Consider the following 26,346-nt stretch of genomic DNA (forward strand, 5'->3'; position numbering starts at 1 on the left):
GAACCCAGCAGTGATCCTGTATCAGATTCCCTGGGATGCTGAGTGGTTTACTGTGATAGACCTATGTCACGCATTCTTTTCAATCCCATTGCATCCAGACAGCAAATTTCTTTTCTCATTTGCTTTCAACAGTCACGTGTATGTTTGGAATCGGGTCCCCCAGGGGTACACAGAAAGCCCCTCTATCTTTAATCAGATTCTGAAAAAATGCCTTGAATCGTTAGTATTACCTGGAAAGTCAGTTTTGGTGCAATATATTGACGACCTCTTGGTGGCGTCTAAAAGTCATAGAGATTGTGTGATTGACACCATTGCCTTGCTGAATCACCTAGGTGAAAAGGGACATAAAGTGGCCCCTGAAAAATTGCAGTTCTGTTCAAAGTCAGTGAAATATCTGGGGCACCAGATAGAAAAAGGCATCAGAAAAGTCACTTCAGAGAGAGTTAGAATAATTCAAAAGATGCAGTTACCCCGTACTCAGAAAGAGATCAGAATGTTCCTTGGGGTTGTAGGTTACTGCAGGCAATGGATTGTGGGATTCGCAGTCCTGGCAAGGCCTTTTATAAATATGACAAAGAAAGGAGCAAAGGACCCAGTGGAATGGGATGATGAAAGCTTAACAGCATTCACTAAATTACGAGATTGTCTGTGTACAACCCCTGCTTTGGGAATGCCTGACTATTCTAAAGATTTTGCCCTGTTCTGTGACACACGAGACAATTGTGCACTGTCAGTCCTAACTCAGGAGCATGGTCTGACTAGAAGTCCAGTGGCATATTTTTCTGCCACTTTGGATCCCGTGGCTGCTGGATTACCCGGATGTCTGAAGGCAGTAGCTGCAACTTGCCCGAGTTTAGAACAGAGTGAATCGATTGTAATGGGACATCCTGTAACTGTGTATGTTCCTCATGCAGTTGTGATTTTATTAACCCGAACTAAGACTCAGTATCTCACCCCTAGTCGGCTGACTAAATACGAGAGGATTCTCGTGGGTGCTGCAAATGTAGTCATTACTCGATGTAATATCCTGAATCCAGCCACCCTACTCCCTGACTCAATGATTGTAGAAGCTGAGGGAGAGAACGAGCATGACTGCATTGACCTGACAGAGTTCAGTACTAAACCCCGCCCAGACATTAAAGAAATACCTTTGCCTGTTAAAGATGAAGAACTGTTTGTGGATGGCTCGTGTATGAGACACGAATTAGTAGGCCTAAGTGCCGCTTATGCTGTAGTCACTATGGACAGCATTAAAGAAGCATCTTGTTTATTTGGAGTAAAGTCTGCACAAGTAGCCGAATTGATTGCATTGATAAGAGCCTGTAAAATTGGGAAAAACAAAAGAATAACAGTATATACTGATAGTCAGTACTGTTTGGGGTTGTGCATGACTTTGGCCAATTGTGGAGAGAGTTTCTGACTTCTTCAGGTACTCCCATTCGAAATGGAAGGGTGGTACAAGATTTACTGGAGGCAATCCAATTACCAAAAGAATTGGCAGTGGTCAAATGTGCTGCTCATAAAAAGGGCCTTGACCCTATAACTTTGGGAAATAATTTTGCTGATGAGGTGGCCAGACATTGCGCCAAAAATCGCATGTCTGTAAATGTTAAACTGGGGGGACCTGGAAACAGCTGCCAACTTATGGTGTTTGAAGAGGTGCCTACCTGGGAGGAGGTGAGAGATTGGCAGCATGCTGTGCCATCGAAAGAGAAAGAAAAGTGGAGAAAACTTGGTTGTCGACCGAGAAGTGAGGATGGTGTCATTGTGGGCCCAAATGGTATGCCTGTGTTGCCTAGACATCTGCTTGCGTCTATGGCCAGACTGATACATGGAAATTCACACACTGGTAGGGACGCCATGGTTCTGGTTTTCCAACAAACCTGGTACAATCCGAAGTTCAGGAAGGTAGCAGAATCACTCTGCCAAAGGTGCTTGACATGTCAGCAGTTCAACGCTGGCAAAAGAACAGTAGTTGAACTGGGGAAGATTGGGAAATCAGGGGGTCCCTTTGTGAGAATACAGATTGACTTCATTACCATGCCTCGTTGTGAGGGAAAAAGATATGTCCTTGTCATTGTCTGCATGTTTTCAAAATGGGTGGAAGCCTACCCTGCCAAACAGAGTGACGCCATAACAGTAGCAAAATTGTTACTACGAGAATTGATACCTAGGTTCGGAGTTCCAGTCACTATTGAATCAGATAGAGGAAAACATTTTCAGAATGAGGTAATCGATCAGCTCTGCAAAGCAGTCGGGATCACACAAAAACTGCACTGTGCATATCGTCCAGAGGCTTCTGGAGTAGTAGAGCAAATAAATGGCACTATAAAATCAAGATTAGCAAAGATGTGTGATTCTACTGGCATGAACTGGATAAATGCCTTGCCTCTTGTTCTGATGGGACTCAGAAGTATTCCAGACCGAAAAACAGGCCTGAGCCCTCATGAAATCCTGATGGGAAGAGTGATGAGACAAGCATGGGTACCAGGATACAAACTGTTAAACATTTCTGATGATTTGGTACTTGAGTACTGCAAGCAACTAGGTGACCAAGTGCGTTCTATCTCTCGCCAGATTGGGGAAGACGCCGTCGCCAATCCAACAACTCCAGTCCACAAATTGGTTCCTGGCGACTGGGTTGTACTCAAGAAACATACTCGTTCGAGTTGCCTTGCACCGAGGTGGGGGAAAAAGCGCCAAGTGATATTGGTGGCCACGACAGCGGTGAAGTGTGCAGGCGTTCCCAAGTGGATCCATGCCAGCCATACACAGAAGGTGACTCCAGACAAGGAACCTGACGCTGAAGGTTGTCCAGCTGAGGGGTCTGCAGACGTTGGTCCTGAAGTAGCTGATGACGAACAACTGAGCACCAGTCAAGATGATTGGATACCCATAATCGACCTAACTGAAGACCCAATCAGAACAAGAGATCGAACATACGAAGATAGAGAGTGGAATAGAGAGGAGGAGATAGGCACAGGCGAAGAGCCTCAGATTATTGAGATTCACGTCAAGTCTGAGGAAGGAGAAGGTCAGACAGGGACAGAACAGGTGATTGATACACCTCCACAAACTCCTGAAACTGAAAAGGGACAGACTAGAACTAGTTCAAAGGTTCAAGCAGAAGAAAATCAAGAGATCGAAGTGCTTGAACAGGATCAGATAGAAATAGAAGAACGGGTTCAGGACTCAGAAATAGAGACATTAGAAAGCCAAAACAAAAATTCTCCTGAACCAGGCCAGCTTAGTAACCAGGCAGAAGAAACAGATACAAGACCTGGGACTAGTCAGACAGGAAGGAAAGAGACAGAGGTAGAAGTGCCACAAACAAACGAAAATAAAAGAGCATTAGAAGAAAGCCAAATCACAGTGCCAGCTAAAAGACTCAAGAAAAAGAAAAATATTGAACCCGGATATATTAAGAAATTGAGACTGAGAATAAAAACAGTAGAAGAAAAACTTGCAGAAAGAAGGAACAGTTCCCGTATTACAGAACAAGCTGGAGAAACTCCAAAAGACGGAGTGATCGAATAAAAAGACTGAATGAGAAATACCAGGATCCTGAATGGACATACCTAATTCTGGAAGAGTTTGAGGATCTTGATATAACTGATGAAAGTGACGAAGAACAGATTGCTGATCTATCTGCCGAAGAAGACGAACTCACTTGAAGTTGCCCAGTGTAAGCTACCTGTGTAAAGTTACAAAGTGGGGTTGAGAAACTTCTTCTGAACGAAAATGTCTGATTCAAGTATGAATGGAAGGCCTAAACGCAATTGTTGCAAAACATGCTGCAAAGTATGTATATGTAGTATAGCTATAGTGATAATAATTTGGATAGGACTAACAGTTTTCATTCCTTTTATGGTGAGCAAAAATACTAATATTGACCCTACACGGACTGTGACTACTGACACTGAAGAATTGACAACACGAAGTGTAGAAAGACGTGAAAAGGCACTCAGACAAACAAAACTAGACTTAGAAGCATCAGATGAGGAAGGACTACATTATCACGGAGTTAAGAACCAGACTCATTTAAATGTTTTCGCAAACCTGTTAGTGCATTATGTAGAAACTATGGAAATAGAAGACTGTTATGTCTGCATGAAGCTACCTACTTCTGTAGCTGAAGGCGTGACTTATCATCACCTGCCCCTGACTTATGGAATTTCCTGTAGTATTTTAGCAAGTTTATTTTACAAAAGAGGACCGTTACAGTACTACTACTCTAACGCTGACGTAATATTTTCTGAACTTCCTATACATGGAAATCTAAATCCTGTACATACCAAAAGTGATGTTACACGTTATATGGGAGAATACTTTCTGACTATAGGTACCATAGACTTAAATGAAGCACACAGAGACAACTTGACCTGTTCATTACATGAACAAGAGAAAATATTTTTAAACATGGCAGAGAAAAGAAGGGAGAGTTTCCAAAGAAAGGCAAATGACAAAAGACAGAAAACTCCTAAATGGGCTGAAAACATGGAAAGCACCTCAAATGGTGGGGCTGGTCCTGCTTTGTTGCTGGATTTCGAAAGAAAAGGGAAACTCTGTCTTCACCGCGAAAGGACTAGTTATTATAATAACATTTTCATTGGTTCCAGTCAATGTGAACACAATTACAAGGTAATTGGAGGTTGGGGTTTCAAAAATGGGTCAGAACCTGTGTTTCCTGGAATTTATTATATATGTGGAAACAATGCTTATTTCAAATTGCCGGATCACTGGTATGGAAGCTGCTACTTTGGCATTGTCTTCCCGAGAATATACCATGTGAATGAGATTGCTGGAAGCAATGAAAACACTAATGGCTTAGTGCGTAGTAAAAGAGAAAGCGTAGGTGAAATAATGGGTAGTATTTTTAGTGCACTGATACCTGGAGTGGGAGTGGCTCTGAATACACACAGAATTTGCAAATTATCCATAATAGTGGATGTGCTGTCTACTGACACAGCTCATGGATTTCTGTTGGTCAACACCGAAATGGTTGCGATCAGATCAATGGTTTTGCAGAACAGACTTGCGCTTGACACCTTATTAGCAAAAGAGGGCGGAGTCTGCCGGATGCTGAAGGCGCAACATTGTTGCACTTACATACCGGACAAAAGTGTACAGATCAAAAGATATGTGAAAAACATTACTAATTTGGAAAAGGAACTCAAACCACTGGAGGTTGATAGTGCCTGGAAGAGACTGGTTGATGGTCTCTCCAATGTAGGTCATTGGTTTGCTAATTTAGGTAAAGGTTTATTGTTTAAGGTACTGATGCCAATTGGAATAATAGGTTTCATCATTTTCCTCATATTTGTCTGCTGCAAATGTCGCAAACACACGAAGAAATACGCTATGAATAGAAGAGGTGTGAAACGGAGTGTGGATGAGCTCGAATTGGAAGACTTGAATAATAAAATTTATAAAAAGGTGAAAAACTCTCACCCTGATAAAGATATGAAAGAGAAATTGAATCGAATGTTGGAAGAGATGGAAATGTACAAAGTGTGAGAAAAGTTGGCATCTGGTTCCATTAGTTTTGTGATGATAGTAAATATCATCAAAGAGGGGATTGATAGAGCAAGATTTCGCATATTACGCGACTTGCTTGAGTCATGAACCTCGAATCTGTTATAACCCGGTAATCAAATTTGTATGTCTTACTAATTTCCCTTTATTTTTGATGTACGTGTATCTTAGAGATGCTTGCTTATGTGTTTTACTAATACGAATAACCGTTGTCTTAATATGGCCGCCGCTTTGGAATTTTGCTTCTGCGCATGCGTTAGTCACACTAACGTGACGTGACGTAGTTGCAGTTCTGGTGGGAAAATGTGCGCATGCGTAATAGCCACAAGATGGCTGCTTATGTATTAAACGTGGTGAAGCTTGCGCAGATGCTCTTGTGTTATTATTTATTGCACTAATTCGTAATCGCATAGTATATTTTTATAGTAAGAAATATAAAGTAGCTACTCATGATATGTCGTGAATTCATTTATTTCTATGTTTTAATTTGTTTTTCGCTTACTTTTCATGTACCGCGATAAATGGGGTGTCTGAATGAGACGTGAACCATCTTGAAGGTCCCTTCTGCGCATGTCGCGCAGCCAGGGAGAAGTTAGCCTTGAGCAGTGGAACCCAGCCAGTTGGCAGCCACAGTCAAGATGCTCCTGTGAAAGCAACCTCTGACCCAGAAAGATGGATTCGAATGTACTGAAATTGTTACAATGATATTTTCCTATTGTATTCTGTAGAATAGGTCATGGGAACCCCAAATCTGCTAGGCGGTACCATAAGATGTAAATTAGGACTTGTAGAAGTTTGTTCTGATTGGTGTGTTAACCTATCCTACATGGGGACCAATCGAAATTAGGGATTCTGACACTTTGCAACATTGGGGGGTGGTACACTGACCCGAAAACAGTATATCTAGCCTAGGTTCAGCTAGAGATTTTGTCCGACTTGTCTGAATAGCTGACCTGTCACTGACCCAACGCTCTCAATAGGTGACTTTTTACAGAGGTGCTGCGGAGCACCCTGTCCGAATTTGACCATAGACTCAAAGGTTTTACTAAACCTTAAGTGCTGGCGGAGCACTTTGCTGGGGAGTTCGCTGACCCAATCGGGGTTCTGACTGATAGCTGCAGAGAGGGTGGAGCGCAGGCGTTGCTTCCAAACTGCGGGTACTGGTCGTATCCTGGTGGTCCTGTCCTGATCCTAATCTGGTTTTCCTGTCCTGTCCTGGGGTGTCCATTCTGCATCTGCTGTCCCATTGATGACGGTCCTTTCTTGGGGTTTATCCTGTCCTTAACTGACCCGTGGCCAGGGTTGGTTTTCACACCAGTCTAGGTAATTATAAGTGCGAAAACTCTATGCTGCACTTTTCTATTTTTCTGTCTTTGCTTTAATAAAGACATACTTTTTGCATACGTAATTTTCCATGCTTTTCGCTATCTTCTAAATGAAAAGTCTATGCATTAATTTCCATAGCATGTTCCTATGTTTCCCTACCCTTTTGAATACATTCATTTCAGCTGTCTATGAACTATAGATGTGGTTTACAATTTCCTCTTGCAAACTGAGTGAAATACTATTGATAGATTTATAGCATGTTCCTCTTTTCACCCTTCCTATAGAATATAGGATTCATATGTCCCAATAGTGTAAATCTAATATGAGCATAAGTGTGCCCATCTATGGATGTTTATCTTTTATCTACTTAGTGTATTTCCCTGTTCTAAATGTTTGCTCTGATTTATTTCCTATACGGTTACGTACTTTTCGTAATTTTGATTATTGACTGCCTTTTGACTGTAAACTTAATGTTTTCCGAAACTGAATACTAAGATACATTTTTAAAACTTCCCAGTTGTCCGTGGTCATTTCAATGGATACAAAATAAGGTATAAGAATTTGGTATTTGTATTTTTGCCTACCTTTTCTTTTACAGCTAGCTCCCTGATCTATCGTGGTCATAGGTACCCGTAACGGTGGATGGTAAGTCGGGTACACTTGAATTAAATAGGAAGGAATCAGGGTTACTGGTAGTAGAATTGTGAGGTCATCTGATTAATGAATAGTTTGAACTGAAATTTATGGGCCCGAAAACTATATGGTGAAATTATTGGTCGGGTGACCCACGATCTCTATCAGCACCATTTGCGAATGCAATTTCCATTGATGCACGTGCCCCTTAGTCTTTTTTGCAGTCCCCAGTTCACACCCAAGTCTCTCAGCCCATGTTGGGGCAGGCATTCTCAGTGGCTGCCTTGCTCCTCCTTGACTTATCTACACTCCCTCTTCTTTTTTCGGGGCTGATATGTGAGTCAGCTGTTCTCCTCTGTGTCCTCAGAAGTCGCATCTGCAGTGATGCGGCTGCTCTGGGCTGTTGATAGCTGCTCGGTTTCTCACAACTGGTCTGGCGAGAAGTGATGGCTGGTGACATTTTAAAAATGGTGAGGCGTAAACTGTCCAGTTACAGTACTGAGTTTGAGCAAGAAAATGAAATATTAATGCAGTGCTTCTCCCTAAAGTGGTTCTCAGTGTTGTTATCTCTTTGCATATCAGCAGGAAACGAATTGCAGTTGTCGACATAAAGGTAGACCGAGAAAGTGCAACTAGCATGAAACATCAAAGCACAATCACAGAGGGCGGGGGGGTCAAACCGGCCAGAGCTGATGACCGTAGAGTTGAAGAACCAGGCTTGAATTACGGAGCTGGCGATTCCGGGAAAAATCACTTAGGGCCTTATTACGATTTTGGCGGTCCAGAGACCCTGTAGCTGCAGTGGCAGTCCAACTGCCGTGACCTCGGAGGTCCAACCGCCGTATTACGAGATTGTCACATTGCTGTTGGAAAAACAGCCAGCGAACCTTCAACACCGCCAGCCAGCCGCAGAGCGCCACAGTAAAACTGAGTCCGAATCACAAGATGCTGCACTCCTCCTCTAGCCTGCCTCTTAGCATCAAAACCAAACCGCCAGTGGGCAGGAGCGAAGGAGGAGATGCCCACACTTAGACGGCTACCACCTACTCATTCTTTATCCTTATTGGCCTGCTCCGCCCCGGTCCTTTACTTGAATGGTGTTTTTCTGACCCCGCCCTGGTCCATTGATTAAATGTCCAAATGTGAGCATATTGCCTATTGCTGAGCCTTCCCATGCCCATCAATGCGATGCACAGCCTGGCATGTGCCTGCATGGCGAGAGCTTTCCACGCACAACACATGCACAGGGCTCTCCAAGGCTACCACACATTCATCAGAAGGCACATCACTTGTGACTCTCGCTTGGTCGCTCGAGCGGAGAGATCTTGGTGGTCACGAGTGGTGTGCCTTCGGAACAATGTGTGACTACGAAGGACACCACCCTTCCCTTGACCAATTCTCCTGTATCCCCTAAAGCAAAGGGTTAATGATGGAATCCGGCAGTTAGTAATCCCAGGTAGGTCTCTCTTGGGTAAACATATAGGTGTCTTTTCTCACAGTAGCATCTAGACTATTAGTCAGCACCTTTTTCTTTCTGATAGGAATCCAATAGCCCTGATGAATGCCACTGACCTAGTAGGCTAATTATTGAGGGCAGAAACATGTTGGCAACTTTGGGATGGACTAGAGTCATTATAGTCTATGGACTCGATCATGTGATCTGTTTTTAGTGTACCTAGGGTCCTCACTAATAAAGGTGATAACCGAGGAAACTGTAGGTATTTTTAAATCTAACTGGATCCCGACTTTGTCCTGTAAGTTTTATGTAACAACTCCCTCCTACCGCCAAGTCAGCGTGGAGGTTGAGTCCGCCCAGGTAGTACCATCTTATCAGGGTGGGGAGAGGATGCCCATGATGAAGCATGACACTATAATGTGTGTGAGGCATCCTCTTCCATTAAGGATGGCCTCCCTGGTGTGAAGGGTCTTACGTGACCTGTAGTAGGTAGCATCCAAATCTAATACTGGCTTTACGCACTTTGTTTTCTATCGGCAAACCCACTCTTGAAGTGGTTAGTTTGGACCCTCATACCAATTCTTCAGTACATTCCTGGACCTGTGGACACTACCCAAGGAAGACTGCTCTGCTGCCAGAGCACTACCCTGCTGCTTGCGGCCTTCCATGCTCTATGAGAAGAAACTCTGGGCCCGCTTCCTTCATGTCAGGCAGAGTAAATCCAAGGGTCAGCTGGCTGGCCTCTTGTTCTGAGATACAGGGACACAACAAGCTCCGGAAGCCTTCCTGCAAATGCCCAGCTGACCTGCTGCACTGGACCTGCCTGGACATGAAACTGGCCCTGCCTGACCCCTGCTGGCCTCTGCTGGAGTGAGTTCCTGAACCCCAAGTGGTGCCTCCCCCGGTCCTGGGCCCTTGGCTGGAATCAGCTAAGTGCCTTTTGAGAAAAGGAAATATCCTGTAGTTCTGGACTCTGCCTGACCTAGAACAGGCCCATTCCCACAGAGATCTTGCTGCCCATGATGACTGTCAACACGAAGCTCCAGTAGACCTGGTTTCTTCGCGATACAGCGACCACACATGACAACCTTCATTACGAAGCTCTGGTCACCCGACTCGTCACACTGCTGTGACCGCAAGTGATGACCAGCAACTTCAAGACATACACTTCGTACTACAGTATCGACAGCCTGCGGTGACCGCCAATATGCAGCTCCAGCATCGACTCTCAGTGATGCCCAACAGGATGTACGTGCTACAGCGACAGTCCGCGAAGTCCAGCCTTCTCTACGTGCTACCTGGATGACCATGCACAATGTTTTCCCTGTTCCTTGCGGCCTCCTTCACTGCAAACAGAACTCTTCATCCCGGCTATGAGAAGGTAACTCTTTCAGCAGGACTAACATGGTAAATTACAGTTCCGTGAGAAGTTTTCTTAATTTCTCTTTGAATAATGTCTGCCAACAGGGTTTCATCAAATCACTTGAAGTGGATGCAGGAATTGCAAAGCAAAATAATTCTGAACTATTAATTAGCATAGTTAGTATGTGAGAGCCTCTTAGAAGGCCAGAGGGGTTGTTGCCCAGGCGCCTATTAGAAGGCCAGAGGGGTTGTTGCCCAGGCACTGGCACTCACTGCTCAACTAATCACAAGGAATGAGTTGATCATATTTAGATGGCATTGTTGAATGATTTTGAAATAATCATGTTGAACTGCTCTGGTAGTTTTTATACCGCGGCATGTGCCAATGAATTGAAGGAGTGTGGACGGGAGAGTTGGGATTGTAAAATCTTTCAAATCTCGGATGGTAAGCTAAAGTAGCTTCCTGGTTCTTTTTGTGGAGAAGTTGTTGATTACCGGAGGCCCCTGAATGCTCTATGGACAGGGGTGCGCAGTTTGGCAGTAAATTGGGCAAATTCCTAATTGTCCTTCAGGGTAAGGTAGTAGACAGAGAATGATAAGTGGCTTTGAATTTTTTTAATGCTAGAAAGGACTTAAATATGAAGTTAAATTCTTCCAGATTTTCTTTATTTGTATGGGTTGTCATGTTGCATTGAATATGAAAATCGATAATATATTTAGGGTAGTCATAGGTGCTCATTCAAATGGAAAGTCTGAAACTAAATCAAAGTTAGAGATATTCAAGACTAAGAGGTGACCAAAAAGAGTACCTGGTGAGGTCTGCTAGATGAAATAGAATGTCCATGCAGGTTTTGTTTCTTAACAAGGCATGGAGGTGGTCTATGATAAGGAACTTATGCATGTTTAAACAGAGTACAGGGTCTGACATTTTTCACTGGGGATGTTGAATGTATGACGTTACAACGCATACTTTTACAACGCCTACCTTTACAACGCGGTTTTTACAACGCATACCATTACAACGCATAATGCTTTTAGGCGCTGGATAGTGAATAGTTTAATTTACTATTCCAACTCCAGTCCCCGTGGATAGTAGGGAAGGTTATTGGATAGTAAATTAACCTATTCCCTATCCTAGAGCGCCCCCCAGAGCAATGCGTTGTAATAGTTTGCGTTGTAAAAATTGCGTTGTAATGGTAGGTCGTTGTAAAAGTTTCGTTGTAAAGGTTGTTTACCGGGGATGTTATGTTGAGTCAGGCAAGTGGTGACCTAGGGCGAGATGTAGGTAAATCAGATTTACCGACTCTTAAATACCGAATCATACCGAATCGGTATTTAAGAGTCTGTAAATCTGAAGCTGGCAGATGTAGGTAATAAATTACTGAATCTGTACCGAATCGGTAAATACCGAATCGCTATTTCCCATTGATTCCTATGGGCCTTGAAGCCCATAGGAATCAATGGGAAATACCGGATCGGTATTTACCGATTCGGTAAATGCCGAATCCTGCAAGGGTGCAGGGGGTGTCACTTTGACACCCTCTAGCACCCCAATTCCAGGCTTGTGTGTCATGTGGCACACATACATGCCCTAAGGGCATGTCTGTGTGTCACATGGCACAGGTGTCCATGTACAGATGTGCATGTACACCTGTATTCGGTATTTTACCACCCAATAGGATTGGGTGGTAAAATACCGAATTCTGAAGGCCTGTAGCACTGTAAACAGTGCTACCTACATCTGGAATTTACCGATTCGGTAAAATTACCGATTCGGTATTTTACAGAATCGGTAAATGTACCGATTCGGTAAATTTACCGATTGTGTAAAATATTGGCCCCTACATCTCAATCACCAAATACCGGTCGGTAACAGCCGAATTCGCCCGTTACCGACCGGTATTTGGTGTCCTACATCGGGCCCTTAGTCTATAGAAGGAGGCGGGTGAAGTAACCTAAGTTTCAGTGCAAGTTCTGGGAAGAGGAAGGTTTCCTGTGTCCTTCCATGCAAGGTTTCCTAAGGCCTTTCAAAGGAGAGGAGTGAAGAGATGGGCCTTGATGCACCTGATTTCAAAGTTTATGTGACAGAACCACTAAATAGTGACCGATTTTGGAGCTAAGAACAGTGAGCAGGAGGCTAATTATGGACAGAAGGTGTCTATGAGGTCTGTAAGGATAAATGTTGTATCAAAAGCAAGGAAGGGGTTCACTGACAAGCACTTGACTATAAACCAGAGGGCTTTGAATTTCACTGTGGCTCTGAATGGAAGTCAGTGCAGGTGTCTAAGGAAAGGGGAATAGGCAGGGGCAGCCTTTGCACAGGGCAGGATAAGACTGCTACCTTTTACTGCCAACATCAGGTGGTGTCAAACCATAAGAAATGGCTGGACAATTACATTTTTCTTTGGTGATGTAGAGCATTTAAAATGAAAATACTTAATTGGCTAGAATGTGGAAAATTCCTGCACTGTTCCTGGGAATGATGTCTCCTTACCAAAAACAACTCTATTTGGACAACCAGCAGGGTGACCAAAAAACACCATGGAACAGTCAGACATAAAGATCAACTACTGAATGTGTGGGTGGTGGGGAGAGAAATTAAAACCTATACCAGTACTTGATCAAGATATTTTTAACTCAACATGCCATTTTACCCCACCTCCACTGCATTCTGGTTCACATAAATTCAATTAGAGTTTAAGATTATAGTGGTTTGTAAAAGGCAACGTGAACTGAAATCTAGTCTCCTTGACACTGCGTTATCTGCTAACCATTTCTGCCCATGACTCCACCAGCTTATTGCTAGCACTTATAAACACAACTATTCGTCACATTTCAAATTTAGGTTTTCACTTTTTTCTTATCAGCCCATGTCAAGTTCCTTCTGCTGCAAATTCATCTTTTTTCACATTTGAACTTTTCTAAGAAACAAGAAAAATGGCATGAAATTCTGGAATATCCCTTTATAGGCACAAGTTTGACATACCTTTCTTCCAGCACTCTTTTTCTACCAGCAACCATTTTTTCTGTTTTCTTAATTGGCGCAATGAGTGACCTCCCGCCGTATAAAGTGTTGGGTGGAAAGAAGCGAGGATTCTTAAGAAAGTTGTGTCGATTTTCGAGACGAGCAAGATCTGCGCGGGTTTCTTCTCGTTCCTCCATAGGCATTTCATCTTTCCATGATGGCTTTTTAGCAGATCCTAATTTCTATTACAATGGAAATAACACGGGAAAACGCCTTAAGTGCTCTATGCATAACTGCATCGACACCAAGATCACAGATTCACACATACATAGAAACTGGAGTAAACATTCTTACTGGCTTTGCTTTAGCATTTGGGTACTATATCTGGTGACATGAGAGGGCCACTGGAGATAATTAATATGTATAATATGTCACAGTTGGCACCATTTAAGGCTAATTAGCAAGTTTTGTTCTCTTAAAACCATTTTTTATTGTTTTTAATATTTCTATAAGAAACACAAATATTTATTAAATTAGATGGAAATTATGCAACCCTTTCTATAGAACTCAAGAAAAATCACATGGCCTCTTGGAAATCTGTATCAGCCATACTGACTTCATTATACGATCAAGGAAAAGTTAAGTATTGATTGAGGTCAACAGCAAGACATCAAGAGCATAAGCCAAGACACTGAAATATGAATGTCAGCAGCCCTACATGCCAAGAACAGATGCATACTGGTAAGTAGCATTTTGCGTTCGAGGCATGTGGGCTGCTGAATTCATATCTTAGCATTGACTGATAGCAGTTTCTCCTCTAGCGGTGGTCGCCTGTATCAGCTGCAGTGGTTTGAAAAAGAGTTTTAAGGACAGCCTGGCCTACAGCAGCTTGTTGCTTAGCTTGCACGTCAACACAGTAGTGTTTAGTGAAAGTGTGTATGGTAGACCATGTAGCTGCCCTACATATGTCTTCTAAGGAAATATTTCCTAGGAAAGCCATGGATGCCCCCATTTTGCGCGTTGAGTGGGCTTTTGGGGGAATTGTTAAAGTGCGCTTTGCCTTTTGATAGCATATTTGAATGCATTTAACTATCCATCTGGCTATACCTGTCTTGGAAATGGGATTGCCCTTATGTTGTGGTGAAAAAGCAACAAATAGTTGTTTTGTCTTTCTAAATGATTTTGTTCTGTCAATGTAATATATCAGAGCTCTTTTAACGTCTAGTGTGTGTAGAGCTCTTTCAGCCACGGACTGCGGGTTTTGAAAGAAAACTGGCAATTCTATGGACTGATTGATGTGGAAAGTCGAGATAACTTTTGGCATAAATTTAGGGTTTGTACGAAGCACTACCTTATTGTGGTGTATTTGCATGAAAGGTTCCTGAATGGTTAGTGCCTGTAGATCACTCACCCGCCTGAGGGAGGTAATGCCAATTAAAAATGCCACCTTCCATGTTAAGAACTGTAGTGCACATGAATGAAGTGGTTCAAACGGGGGTCACATGAGTCTAGTAAGTACTACGTTTAAGTTCCAGACTGGAGAAGGTGGATGCCTTGAAGGGATAATTCTTTTAAGTCCTTCCATAAAAGCTTTGATAGGTGGTATTCTGAATAGGGAAACATGTTGTCTGTTTTGAAGATATGCTGCTATAGCAGCAAAGTGTAGCCTTATGGATGAGTATGCTAGGTTACATCTTTGAAGATGTAGCAGGTAACAGGTTAAGTTTTGGAGGGAGACATCTAATGGATTGATTTGGTTATTATTACAATAAATTACAAATCTTTTTTCGATTTAGCTGCGTAGCATGCTCTGGCAGTGGGACGCCTTGCTTCCTTGATAATGTTCATGCAGTCTGGAGGCAAGTTAAGATATCCATACTCTAAGACCTCAGGAGCCAGATCGCTAGGTTCATCTGATTGGGATCTGGGTGCCTGATTTCCATGGTTCTGTGTTAGCAATTGTGGCGAAAGATGAAGTCTTTGGTGAGGAAATACTGAGAGTTCTAGGAGCGTTGTGTACCATGGCTGTCTTGCCCATGTGGGAGCAACCAGGATCATTGTGAGTGACAGTTGCCTTAGTTTGCGTGCCACTAATGGAATCAGTGTGTTTGGTGGAAAAGCGTACGCAAATCTGCCTGACCAGCTCATCCATATCGCATTCCCTTGTGACAGCAGGTGTGGGAACCAGGCGGCAAAGGACGGGCATTTTGAGTTATCGTTTGTGGCAAACAGATCTATCTCTGGATGTTCCCACTTTTGGAAGAATGGTTGGAGAACTTGAGGGTGAATCTCTCATTCGTGTTTTTGTTGACTGTGTCGACTTAGTAGATCTGTTATCTGATTGTCTATTCCTGGGAGGTGCTCTGCCAGGAGGTAAATGTTTTGTGGAATTGCCCACTTCCCTATGCTCTGTGCTAGGTGAGATAGCTGCAGAGAGTGTGTCCCTCCTTGTTTTTAGATGTAGTACATGGCTGTCATGTTGTCCGTCCGGATTAACACAGCCTTGTTGCACAAGTATTTCTGAAAGGCTTTCATTGCTAGAAATACTGCTAGTAACTCTAAGTGGTTTATATGTAGTGTCTTTTGCTTGACTGTCCAGAGACCTTGGACTGTGTATTGAAGGAGATGGGCTCCCCAACCTGTCAGTGATGCGCCCGCTGTTAATACTACTTGTGGAACTGGCTCTTGGAACAGTCGCCCCTTGGAAAGGTTTTGTGGGTTCCACCACTGCAGAGAATTGTAAGTGGGACTGTCTATCAACACTAGGTCTTTTAGTTGTCCTTGAGCTTGGTTCCACTGCCGTGATAGGCATTCCTGTAAGGGACGCATTTGAAGCCGTGCATTAGGGATGATGAATATGCAGGAGGCTATCATGCCTATAAGCTGCATGAACACTCGAGCTGGCAGGGAGTGTTGTGGCAGAAATCTTTGAGTGAGAGACTGTATGTTGGCTATCCTGGCTGGATTTGGATATGCCTTCGCCACTGAGGTATCTATAGTTGCTCCCAGATATTGTTGTATGTGGGAGGGTTGCAGTTGTGATTTTGGGTAATTTATGGAAAATCCTAGACTGTGTAGTAGTTGGATTGTCTGCGAGGTATGGCTGGCACACTGTGCGTATGAGTTGGCTTTTAGGAGCCAATCGTCGAGGTAGGGGAACACATGGATGTGTTGTCTTCTGAGGTGTGCTGCTGCTACTGCTAGGCATTTTGTAAAACCCTTGGTGCTGTAGTTACCCCGAAGGGGAGAACTTTGAATTGATAGTGGTGACCTTCTATTGTGAACCTGAGGTATCTCCTGTGAGCTGGATGTATAGGGATGTGAAAGTATGCATCTTTGAGGTCTCATGTAGCAAGGAAGTCCCCTTGCTGGAGTAGTGGGAGTACTTGCTGTAGAGTGATCATATGCAAATGCTGCGAGAGTATGTATTGGATCAGAGGTCTGAGGTCTAATATTGGTCTGAGAGACCGGTCTTTTTTGGGAATGAGGAAGTATAAAGAATATACTCCTGGCCCTTGATGTTGAAATGGGACTGGCTCTATGGCACCCTTTTCCAGCATGGATAGCACCTCTAGTTTTAACAGCGTGATGTGTTCTTTGGACATTGGACGGTGTTTGGGTGGTATGGTGGGTGGAGTAGAAGTGAGTTCCAGGCAGTAACCATACTGGATAATTTGTCTCACCCACCTGTCTGTTGTAATGGCATTCCAGACTGGTAGGAATTGTGTTATTCTGCCTCCGACTGGTGTTAGGTGGTCTGGAGGGAGCTTGAACAAGTCACTGTTTGGTGGCGGTGGAGGCTCTGGTGTTAATACCACCACGTCCTCTGCCCTGGTTATTGTTTCCTCTATAGCCTCCTCTATTGGAACTTTATTAAAGGTGCCTGGTGTATTAGTTCTAAATGAAGAAGAGGTTTGGGATGTGTTGCCTCTGCCTGAGCCTCGAAAAGAGGAGCGACGAAAGAAACTCCTAGACTGTTGCAATTGAAGTACACCCATGGACTTAGCGGTGTCAGTATCTTTTTTCATCTTTTCTAAGATGGTATCAACTGCAGGGCCAAATAAGAAATCTTGTTTAATGGGTTGATTGAGTATTGTAGATTGCACTTCATTCTTAAAACCCGAGATGCGGAGCCAGGCATGCCGGCGTAGCAACACGCTAGTGTTGACAGACCTAGCGGCTGTATCAGCTGCATCAAGGGCGCATTTTATGGATGTGTTAGTGAGGAATTTTCCTTCCTGTATTAGGTCATTTGCTTTTGCCTTATAGGGTTCTGGTAGGTGTTGTAATAATTCCTCCAGTTCATCATAGTGTGCTCTGTCATAGCATGCTAGGAGAGCTTGTGTATTGACAATTCTCCAGGTATTTGCTGCCTGAGAGGCCACTCTTTTCCCTGAGGCTTCTAAAATTTTTGACTCCTTATCAAGAGGGGGGGGGGGCATCACCTGTTGTTTGCTAATTTGCCCTTTTCCTAGCATTTGATACAACTAGGGAGTCTAGTGGTAGATGAGACTTGATATAAGAGGGGTCTGTAGGGGCTGGTTTGTATTTCTTTTCAATTCTTGGATTGAGGACACGTGCCCTGGCTGGGTCTTTAAAGATGTCTGGTGGTTCCTTCAATACTCCCTTCAGAATAGCGAGTATACGTACACTCTTCTCTGATGTTGGGAAGGTGTTAAATAGGAAATCCTCCTCTATAGGGTCAGTGTGCATGTTTACGCCATGATACTGAGCTGCTCTGTCTACTAGCTGGGTAAAAGCGACGGTGTCGTCAGTAGGAGACGGCTTTGTGGGATATGGCGAGGTATCGGGTATGGGTTGTGTATCATATGGGTCATCAGGGTCATTCTGATCGTCCCATGTGTCATCCTGGTTTCCTTGATCATCAGGGTCTATAAAGTCCTGTTGAGGATCTTCACCCATGTCTTCTACGTCATCATCGTGTGGAGGTGTAGGAGAATATGGAAGATAAGGCATGATAGGAGTGAAAGGAGGAGGTGTGAAAAGTCTAGAAGGGTATGTCCCAAAGTCCCTTTTCTTAGGAGGAACATAAGAAGGTGGTTCAGTGTCCAGTCTTCTATTGTTCCTATTGTAAACTGATATGTGTCCGGTATCAGGTTCTATATACAGTCTGTTTTGGTCTGGGTTCACTGGATCAGGATGAAAAAGTTCTTCTTCCACTGTCCATGGCTTTGGCGCCGAGGTTTTTGGATCGGTCGCTTGTTTGTTTTTATTTTTCTGCGGAGATTTTTCCGGCTCGATGTCCTTTGTCCGCTCGACGGCTCTTTTCGGCTCGACGGCCTTGTTTGACTCGAAGACCTTCTTAAGTTCAACTGTCTTTTTCGGCTCGACTGCCTTTTTCGGCTCGCTGTGTTTTTTCAGGTCGACAACTTTTTTGGGTTTGACTGCCCTTTTCGGCTCGACAGCCTTCTTTGGCTCGGCGGGAGTCTTCGGATCGACGACTTTCTTTTGGTCGATTCCCTTTTTCAGGTCTGTTAGACCTGACAGCCTTTGGGTGGTCCCTCCTATTATTTTATTTATTTTATCCCTTTTTGCCTCCTAGTACCTTTCATTTTTATGTCCACTACATTTTTTTTCCTTATGGTGGTGTCCTTGGGGCTAGGTGCTACTGTGCCTCAACCCCCCCTTTTCTTTTTGATGACTCTGGTGCCTACCCAATATTGCTTATACAGAGTCACAAAATGGTGGCTTACAACTGCCACCTGACAAGTTACCTCAGGATCCAGGGCCATAGGACAGTATGGGGGTTTCCAGAACCTTCTGGACTTCTCTGGACATTCTTGGGATAGCCTATAAAAGGTGAAATGTTGGGCGGCCATTTTGGGTCGTGAGGAGAGGAGTGTTCTAAGTCGGGAGTACAGGCTGTGGAGTGAGGAGGTTGGCGCACTGTGGGGGGTTTGATAGCCTCTTGGGGCTGCTATCCCTGCTGATCGATGCTATCCCTCACCTGCTGACCTGACCCTGCAAGAACATTGACTTGTGGTATCCCTGATGCAGAAGAGGCCTGTGGGTACCTCAAGTGGGGCAAACGAAGCGAGGACTGCGGGAAATTGCCAGGTGAGGGCGACTGAGGTTGACCTCTGAATGAAACCAAGACCCGGGGGGTAAGTAGTTTCCTACGCTTGCTGTCCCCCAGTGCCCTGCAAGACCAAACTCATGGCTATTCTGACGTGTCCCGCCTAAGACTGAACTCTGTGACAAGGAACTACTAAATTACTTGCCTCCAGACTTCGAGTCTCCCTGTGGTGGAAAGGGCGCAGCGCCTGTGGGTTGGAGCTGGCAGCGCCCTCGTGTCTGGTCCCAGGTGGTGGTGACGGGCTGGGAGCTCTGCAAGGCTGTTTTGAGGGGAGGCTGGAAGCGCCCTCCAGTGAGGCGCAGCGACTCTTTGCCCGGAGCGGGGAACTGGCGGTGGAGACTGGGCTGACGCATCCGCTTTGCGATGTGGAGGCGGAGCAGTGTCTCGGCAGTGTCTCGATTGCCGCGCAGACCCAGCTGAGGGCTGGGCGGCTCCATAGACGCGGAAGTGTCCCGACTGCCGCACAGGCCCAGTGGAGAGCTGGGCGGTTCCACGGGATAGAGGCGGTGCAGTGCTGAGGTGTCCGCTGACCGTGTGGGCCCTGTGAGGGTTTGTGTGATTTGGAGGAAAGGCTTGTTTTTCGGTGGCAACTCGCCGGTGGCCGACCGGCAAAGAAGTAAGCTCCCCAAGCTACTGGTAACAGTTAAGATCTTCCTTGACAAACTTGTACCTATACAAAAGCGGGAACTTGGGGCTGGTGTGAAGCGGAGACCCAGGAGATAGCGCTGTAAAGCTCAGTGGTTGCTCAAACTTCCTGTTCTCTGATTGGGTTGTGACAATAATTGAATGAGTTAAAAATAACGGAAACCCCCCTAAAGAAGCTTGGGGACCTGCCAGTCCTAAAAACCCTTCTGACCTATTTCTACAACTGTTTAGAAATCGGAGAGGTTACATGCATTGTACGACAATAAGGCAAAACTTGTTTCCATGAGAGATCTGGACCCTGTTTATTACAGCAGAAACCCAGCTGACAGAAGAGAGATGTAATTCTGTTTTCATAACAAAGTAATGATATGCCTGATTTCACTAAGTGAAAGCTTAATGCTCACTGTTGGATATATGTAAATGGTGTAGTATTTGCTGGAAAGTGGGGGTGCTAAAGAAATTGCTGAAAGTCTTTCATTGTGAAAAAAAAGTAAATTGTTAAAGCAGTATAAAGTCTTAAGAATGCCAATAATCGAATGTGGAGACATGCACTAAACTAAATGTAATTACTGCTAAGAGACAAAGAGATACTAGAAAGATTATTTTTATAAAACAGTGTGTATTTTCCTAAAAATTGGTGTAGTGTCCTTCTTTTCTAGTGGATGGGCACTGAGTTACTGAAGAGTGAGATGCTTGCACAACACAATTGCCTTTGGGTTTAGCCGTTCCTACTCTGTGCCAGGCTACCCTATGTGATCTGGTAACCCCAGGTCCAACAGGGTCGATTACCTTTTTCGGGTCGATGGATCTTCTTGGGATCGACGCCCTTCTTTGGGTCGACAGTGTTCTTCGGATCGACACCCTTCTTTGGCTGGACGGCTTTTTTCTGATCAGCGACTTTTTTTGTGTCGGCGCCTGTTCTCGGCTCTGCGGCCGTTTCTGAGTCGACTGCCTTTTTGGGAAGTGTTTTGCTCGGTCCCAGGGTACTGGAAGGCTTTGGTATGGTCTTCGGAGCCGAGCCGGAAGGCGGGGCTTCTGAAGCGGTGTGTCGGTCGCGGCTAAGGCTTTTAGGCAATGCTTTGACCGGAGCCTTGTCTGGAGGTGGAGGCAGGGTAGGGGCTTTGATACTCACGGTTTGCCCCAGTGGGATATCTTCATCGGAGTCCGACTGGTCTTCTACTGTGACTAGCTCTAGGTCGGAGTCCGCTGCCTCTGGGAGCGCATGTTCATCGTCGAAAACGTTATCCGGTTCTGGTGCCTGTCGCCGCATCTCTTGTCGAGCAGCTCTTCAGTTCCGGATAGTTTTCTTCGACTGGAACTGAGCACAAGCTTGACAGTTTTCTTCGTTGTGCTCCTGAGATAGGCACCTGTTGCATACTGTATGCTTATCGCTATGTGGAAACTTGGATCGACATTGTGGGCATCTTTTGAATGGGGTCCTTTCCATCGGCAGGAGGCCCACCTGGCGTCAAAAAGGCCCAACGGCCCATGTCGACTACCAGAGATAGATGGAAAGGGTTGTCGAGTCGAGGGATACCGAGCGGAAACAATACCGTCGCAAGTATACGTTTTTTGGACTTCAGAAGTTGGAAAACTTTGGTCCCAAAGTTGGAGTTGTCGAAGTGCATCCGAACCCAATGGCGGAGAAAAACAATCTGAAGATGGAGAAGATGCCCATGCGCACTGTAGTCCAGAGGAGGAGTCACCTATCTCATGATACTTCGAAGACTCTTCCAAGACAACAAGGTGCAAACATCCGGACCCAACACTAGCTGGCGATCTATGCTAAGATATGAATTCAGCAGTCCACATGCCTCGAACATTCCATTTCCCAAAGAATTTCCGCATTTACAGTGACAACACTTATGAATTACGATTATATCAATTAATTTCAATTAAGATAAGGAAACACTCTCAAGAAAATACATCCATCAATGAGAAGTCGAAAACAAATGCTTACTATGGTCATCACCATTCATTAATAAGGGAATAATTGAATGATACAATTGTACAGATACATTACATTCCAATTGTATTTGCTGGATTTGGCACACTGTACTGTTGCACTGTTGCTCAGTCTATAGAGTTTGATACAAAAAAATATGTGCACCAATACAGAGCTGAAGATGACAAGTTTTAAAATAAAATAAGCAGGACTTCAAGTCGAGCAGGTCCTGCAGAGTTTCAGTTAATTGAAAACTAACTTTGAAACGTTTCTATATTGGGCCCTATAATTATGTTTTTAACTTTACAGGCAAAAGCTCTGATCGAGTTCTCAGGCTGTAAAAACCCTTAAATGTATCCACGTCAGTGATGTAGTCCCTGTGTACATTTCGGATATGTTACTACTTCTTGTTTTTTACAAATGTGTGTTTATGTCATGTTTTATGCAACTTGTATCTTCTATTGTGCATACTGTGAACTGACTCACCTCTAGGTGCCTTAAGGGGGGGAACCAGTACGGAAGTGTCAGACACCTCGATGTGTGTTGTGAAGTTGTGTGTGAGGCACAGGGTCAAGACTGATTTGCATATAGCTGTGTTTTAGACTTGGGTGGCAAAGTGAGCTAAAGAACGATGATGGATTCAACCCAGAACTGTGACTGTCTGAAAAGTTTCAGCGATCCGTCCATCATCTCCTTGTGTTTGCTGCACTCAGATGTCAAGCAATATACCGATAAGATATTGGTGTGAGGAGAAGATGTCTCCCTCTAGACACATTCTGTACAACCTAGTCTCCTGGTTAAGAATCCAAGTGTCCAGGTCCAAATGTCAGCAGCTTAGCCACGTGACCACTTTTACAGAACAGAATCAAAAATAGAGGTTGACATCTTTGTCAGTTATTTACAGGCACCTCTCTCTACCTCTTCTAATTCAATAGAGCCTAAGTGGACAGGATTGTAGTATACTTACAGGTACGTGCACCCGTTTTGATTTCTTGAGTGATTTGCTGGACTCTTGCACTGGAGGGGAGGTTAACCGAGCAGTAGATGTTTTTAAAAACTGCTCTGCACCTTCGTCAGTAGTTGAAACATCTGTATATCCGTCGTCCACTGGGCTTGTAGAAATATGCTGGTGAAAGCTGAAGGTCTCTTTGAAAAGATTTGCCTTTGAATTTGCTGTCCCAATAAAAGAGTAGAGATAAATTACTATACTAAATAAAAATCGAACTTAAAACTAAAAAAATATTGATGGTTTTCATCTAAATTGCAGTAGGAATAAGCCAAACCAGTTTATTTTGGTTTTCTAGGGAACAGATATTTTAAGAAACAAAACAGTCCAATGTACACTCATGCTCACAATACTTTTTTTTTTTTTTTTTACATGTGATCCCCTAATCCCAGAAGATACCTATGTAAAGAAAAATAAAGTGACAAAATGTTCCCCTTGCCGAGATTACATAAATTGCCTTGGTGGTATTTAGCAACATATTACAAAGTGTGGTATTTAACTTAGTTTCTTTCACATTTCTTGTATTTTGTCTTTGTAGAAAAAGGGCCTTATTATGACTATGGCGGTCTCAGGGTGGCGGTGCGTGCAATGTCGGTCTGACCGCCCCATTACAATTTGGGCTGTCGGACGCATTGGCACCACCACAACTGCCAGGGATCAGAGATCCCTGGTGGTGTTACAGTGGTCTTGAGGCTGCAATATGCTTGGCGGGCTGCTGCGGCGAACTGCCCCAAACGTTTTTTACTTTTGCAACATCAGAGGGACTCTGGGACCTAAAATAAGGGCCAGGGCCCCTAATACACAAGGGGACCAAGTCACTGTGTCCTGTAATGGCGGCCAAAACATTTTCTTTCATTGTGCTGCAAGCTAATCAGATCACTTACTCCCCCAGGATTGTAAATCCGATGGGAGCGAGCCCCCTGATGGGGGGGAGGGGGTATGGGGGGTAGGGAGCGGGGGGGAAACTCCCCACCAATCACATTGCTCGTATTTTTCATTTGTGTCCCAAGGGAATCCTGCAGGAATCTTATAGTATCAACTGACAAGATATTTATAAATTGTGAACTTTAATTTCTCAAAAACTACTTTCAGATTTACACCAAATCACAAAAAACACAATTTCTGGGTAAAGATCTAGCTTTCTCCCAAATTTGGTGTAACTCTGTTTAGCCATCATCTGTGTATTGTTGTCTAATTTTTCTTACGGAAAATGCATGGTGAAAAAGTATTTTGGGGCCACCCTTTTTCTCACCCTTGCTTTGCAGATCACCCAAAACATTCTTTCAGGCTTTTTTTAAGAGGCAATGTGTAAAGTATTTGTGCAACACTTAAAACAGAATCACAGTGAAAACAGCACAAAAAGACTCCACACCAAGTTAGACAAATAGCTTATATTTCTATGAACAAAAAAGGAACAAAACAACAAAAAAACAATAAGTATAACCGGTGTTATGAATTCTTTAAGAATAAATGAAAATATAGAGGTCAGAAGTTTAAAGCGCTAATAGGGGACATCTGCTCGCGATTGACCAGGGTAAATCCAAAAGTTCAGGCCGACTGTGACAGAGTGCGGGTTGGATACAGGGACCAGTCTTTGCCCACTGAAAAGTACCTGAGACGCAACATCAACAAAGTCAGGATACGAGAGGCAAAAAGGCGATACATCGGCGTCAAACTTCTGGATCGAAGAAGATGCACCGTTGTTGAGCTATGCCAATCTGAGTCATCATCGAGCCGCAGGATGTAGGCAATGCGTCAAGAATGGAGGCGATGCACCGCGCGGTCAGAGACTCGCAGTCTGTGCAGCAGCAACAATGCATCAGCATTGAGGGAAATGCATTTTGGTTCCAATTGGCGCAAGGTCATTGATGTGTGGATTTTTGTTATTTAGTTGTGCCTTTGAAGTGGAGGTGACTTCAAAGAGGGGCTTTGAAGTGCACAGAGGTCCTTCCTCCCAGCCCTGACTCCGGACACTCTACAGGGGGGTATACATACCTTTGAGTGGGGACAGGGCTCAGCCTATTCAAGTGTAAGTGCCAGCGCCTCCCTCCTATCCTTCCCAGGATGGCCCATCAGGATGTGGATGGCCACTCAGTCACACTTAAGCTCCCTTTTGCGTGGCTGTCTAGAAGGAATGCACAAAGTACAGCTGTCATCCACCCCAGATGTGTATTGGAGACAGGCAGCAGGCACACAGGACTAAGAGCAGAAAAATGCAACCTTTCTAAAAGTAAAGTGTTACTAGGGCACAACTGACCTAGACAGAGTGTGCACTACCTAGTGCACTCTAAATGAGTGTATTATCAAACCTAATCATAAGTAATGCAAATCAAAACCAACTTCATGCAATATTCTCAGTATAAACAGAAAATACAGTCAATTTTTAACGAAACACTGTTTTCATCCATCTTTTCTATGATGCTTCTTTCTTCATGAATCAGAGTTCTGAGTTGTGTGCTACTTCAAACTATGCACATATTCCAGATAAACATGGATTGTCTTATTCCCAATGCATTTCGGGTGTGTCAGACCCCCTTTGTCAGGGGAAATCTACAAAGAAGTGCTGACAATGAAATTATTAAGTGCTCCTATATACTCTAGTGATAGATTAACCCATTACAAGTTAAAAAAAAACATGCTAATGCTGATGCTGTTACCTCCACGTATGTACCACTGACCAAATGGCCTCTGAAAATGTACGTTAAGAAATGCTCAGCACTCGGCTGTCCCATGACTTCAATACCCGCAGGATAAAAATTAGCCATGGACAGTCAAGCTGTATAGTGCTTGTACTGCAATGAAGAAAATGATACTTAATGAACCGTGTACAAACACTAAAACTGCAAAGCTAGACAAGCTATGTGACCTGACCTCGATAAGCTCACCTGTCATGCGATATACCAAACAGTGTGTGTAATCTAAATCCCAAGCTTCCGTTGTGCTGTAATAAAGAGAATAGTACTGAAAAACCATGTACAAACATTAAAACTTCAGAGCTGGCCATGCTAGATAACCTGACCTCAATCAGCTCACCTGTCCTAGGATGGGTCAAACAGTACAGGGAATTTAAATCCGAAGCCTCAGAAGCTGCTGTTAGAACTCCATATACGACGAGGAGCATGCCCAATGATGAAGCATGACACCCAGCGGGCTGGGTGTGTGAGGGCCCTCTATCCGAAAGAAGGAATTCCCCATCCCCCTTCTGGTTAAGCCACTCTTATGCACTCCAACTTACAGTGACTTTTAATCTCTGTAGGAACTGCATACTCGTTTCTTTGTTATTTAGTATTAGGGCACGTATGCTGGACCTTTAAAAAGCCTCCCTGTGTCTCCACTTGTGGTTAAGACAGATCTCCATATAATGCCTGCAAAGGAG

General features: G+C 44.1%; 1 protein-coding gene across 2 annotated transcripts in view; it reads right to left on the reverse strand.

Moving 5' to 3' along the window:
* DLEC1 (DLEC1 cilia and flagella associated protein) overlaps positions 1-26,346 on the reverse strand; it is a 691,969-nt gene that overhangs the window by 597,693 nt on the left and 67,930 nt on the right. For both annotated transcript variants that reach the window (XM_078665272.1, XM_078665271.1), the window contains 2 exons: positions 22,932-23,137; positions 13,299-13,519 (listed from right to left, as the gene is read on the reverse strand). In XM_078665272.1, the coding sequence (XP_078521398.1) occupies positions 13,299-13,519; positions 22,932-23,137 (427 nt within the window). The remainder of the gene's footprint in view (positions 1-13,298; positions 13,520-22,931; positions 23,138-26,346) is intronic.

Source organism: Lissotriton helveticus, chromosome 10 (assembly GCF_964261635.1).
Source record: "Lissotriton helveticus chromosome 10, aLisHel1.1, whole genome shotgun sequence".
Lineage (NCBI taxonomy): Eukaryota > Metazoa > Chordata > Amphibia > Caudata > Salamandridae > Lissotriton > Lissotriton helveticus.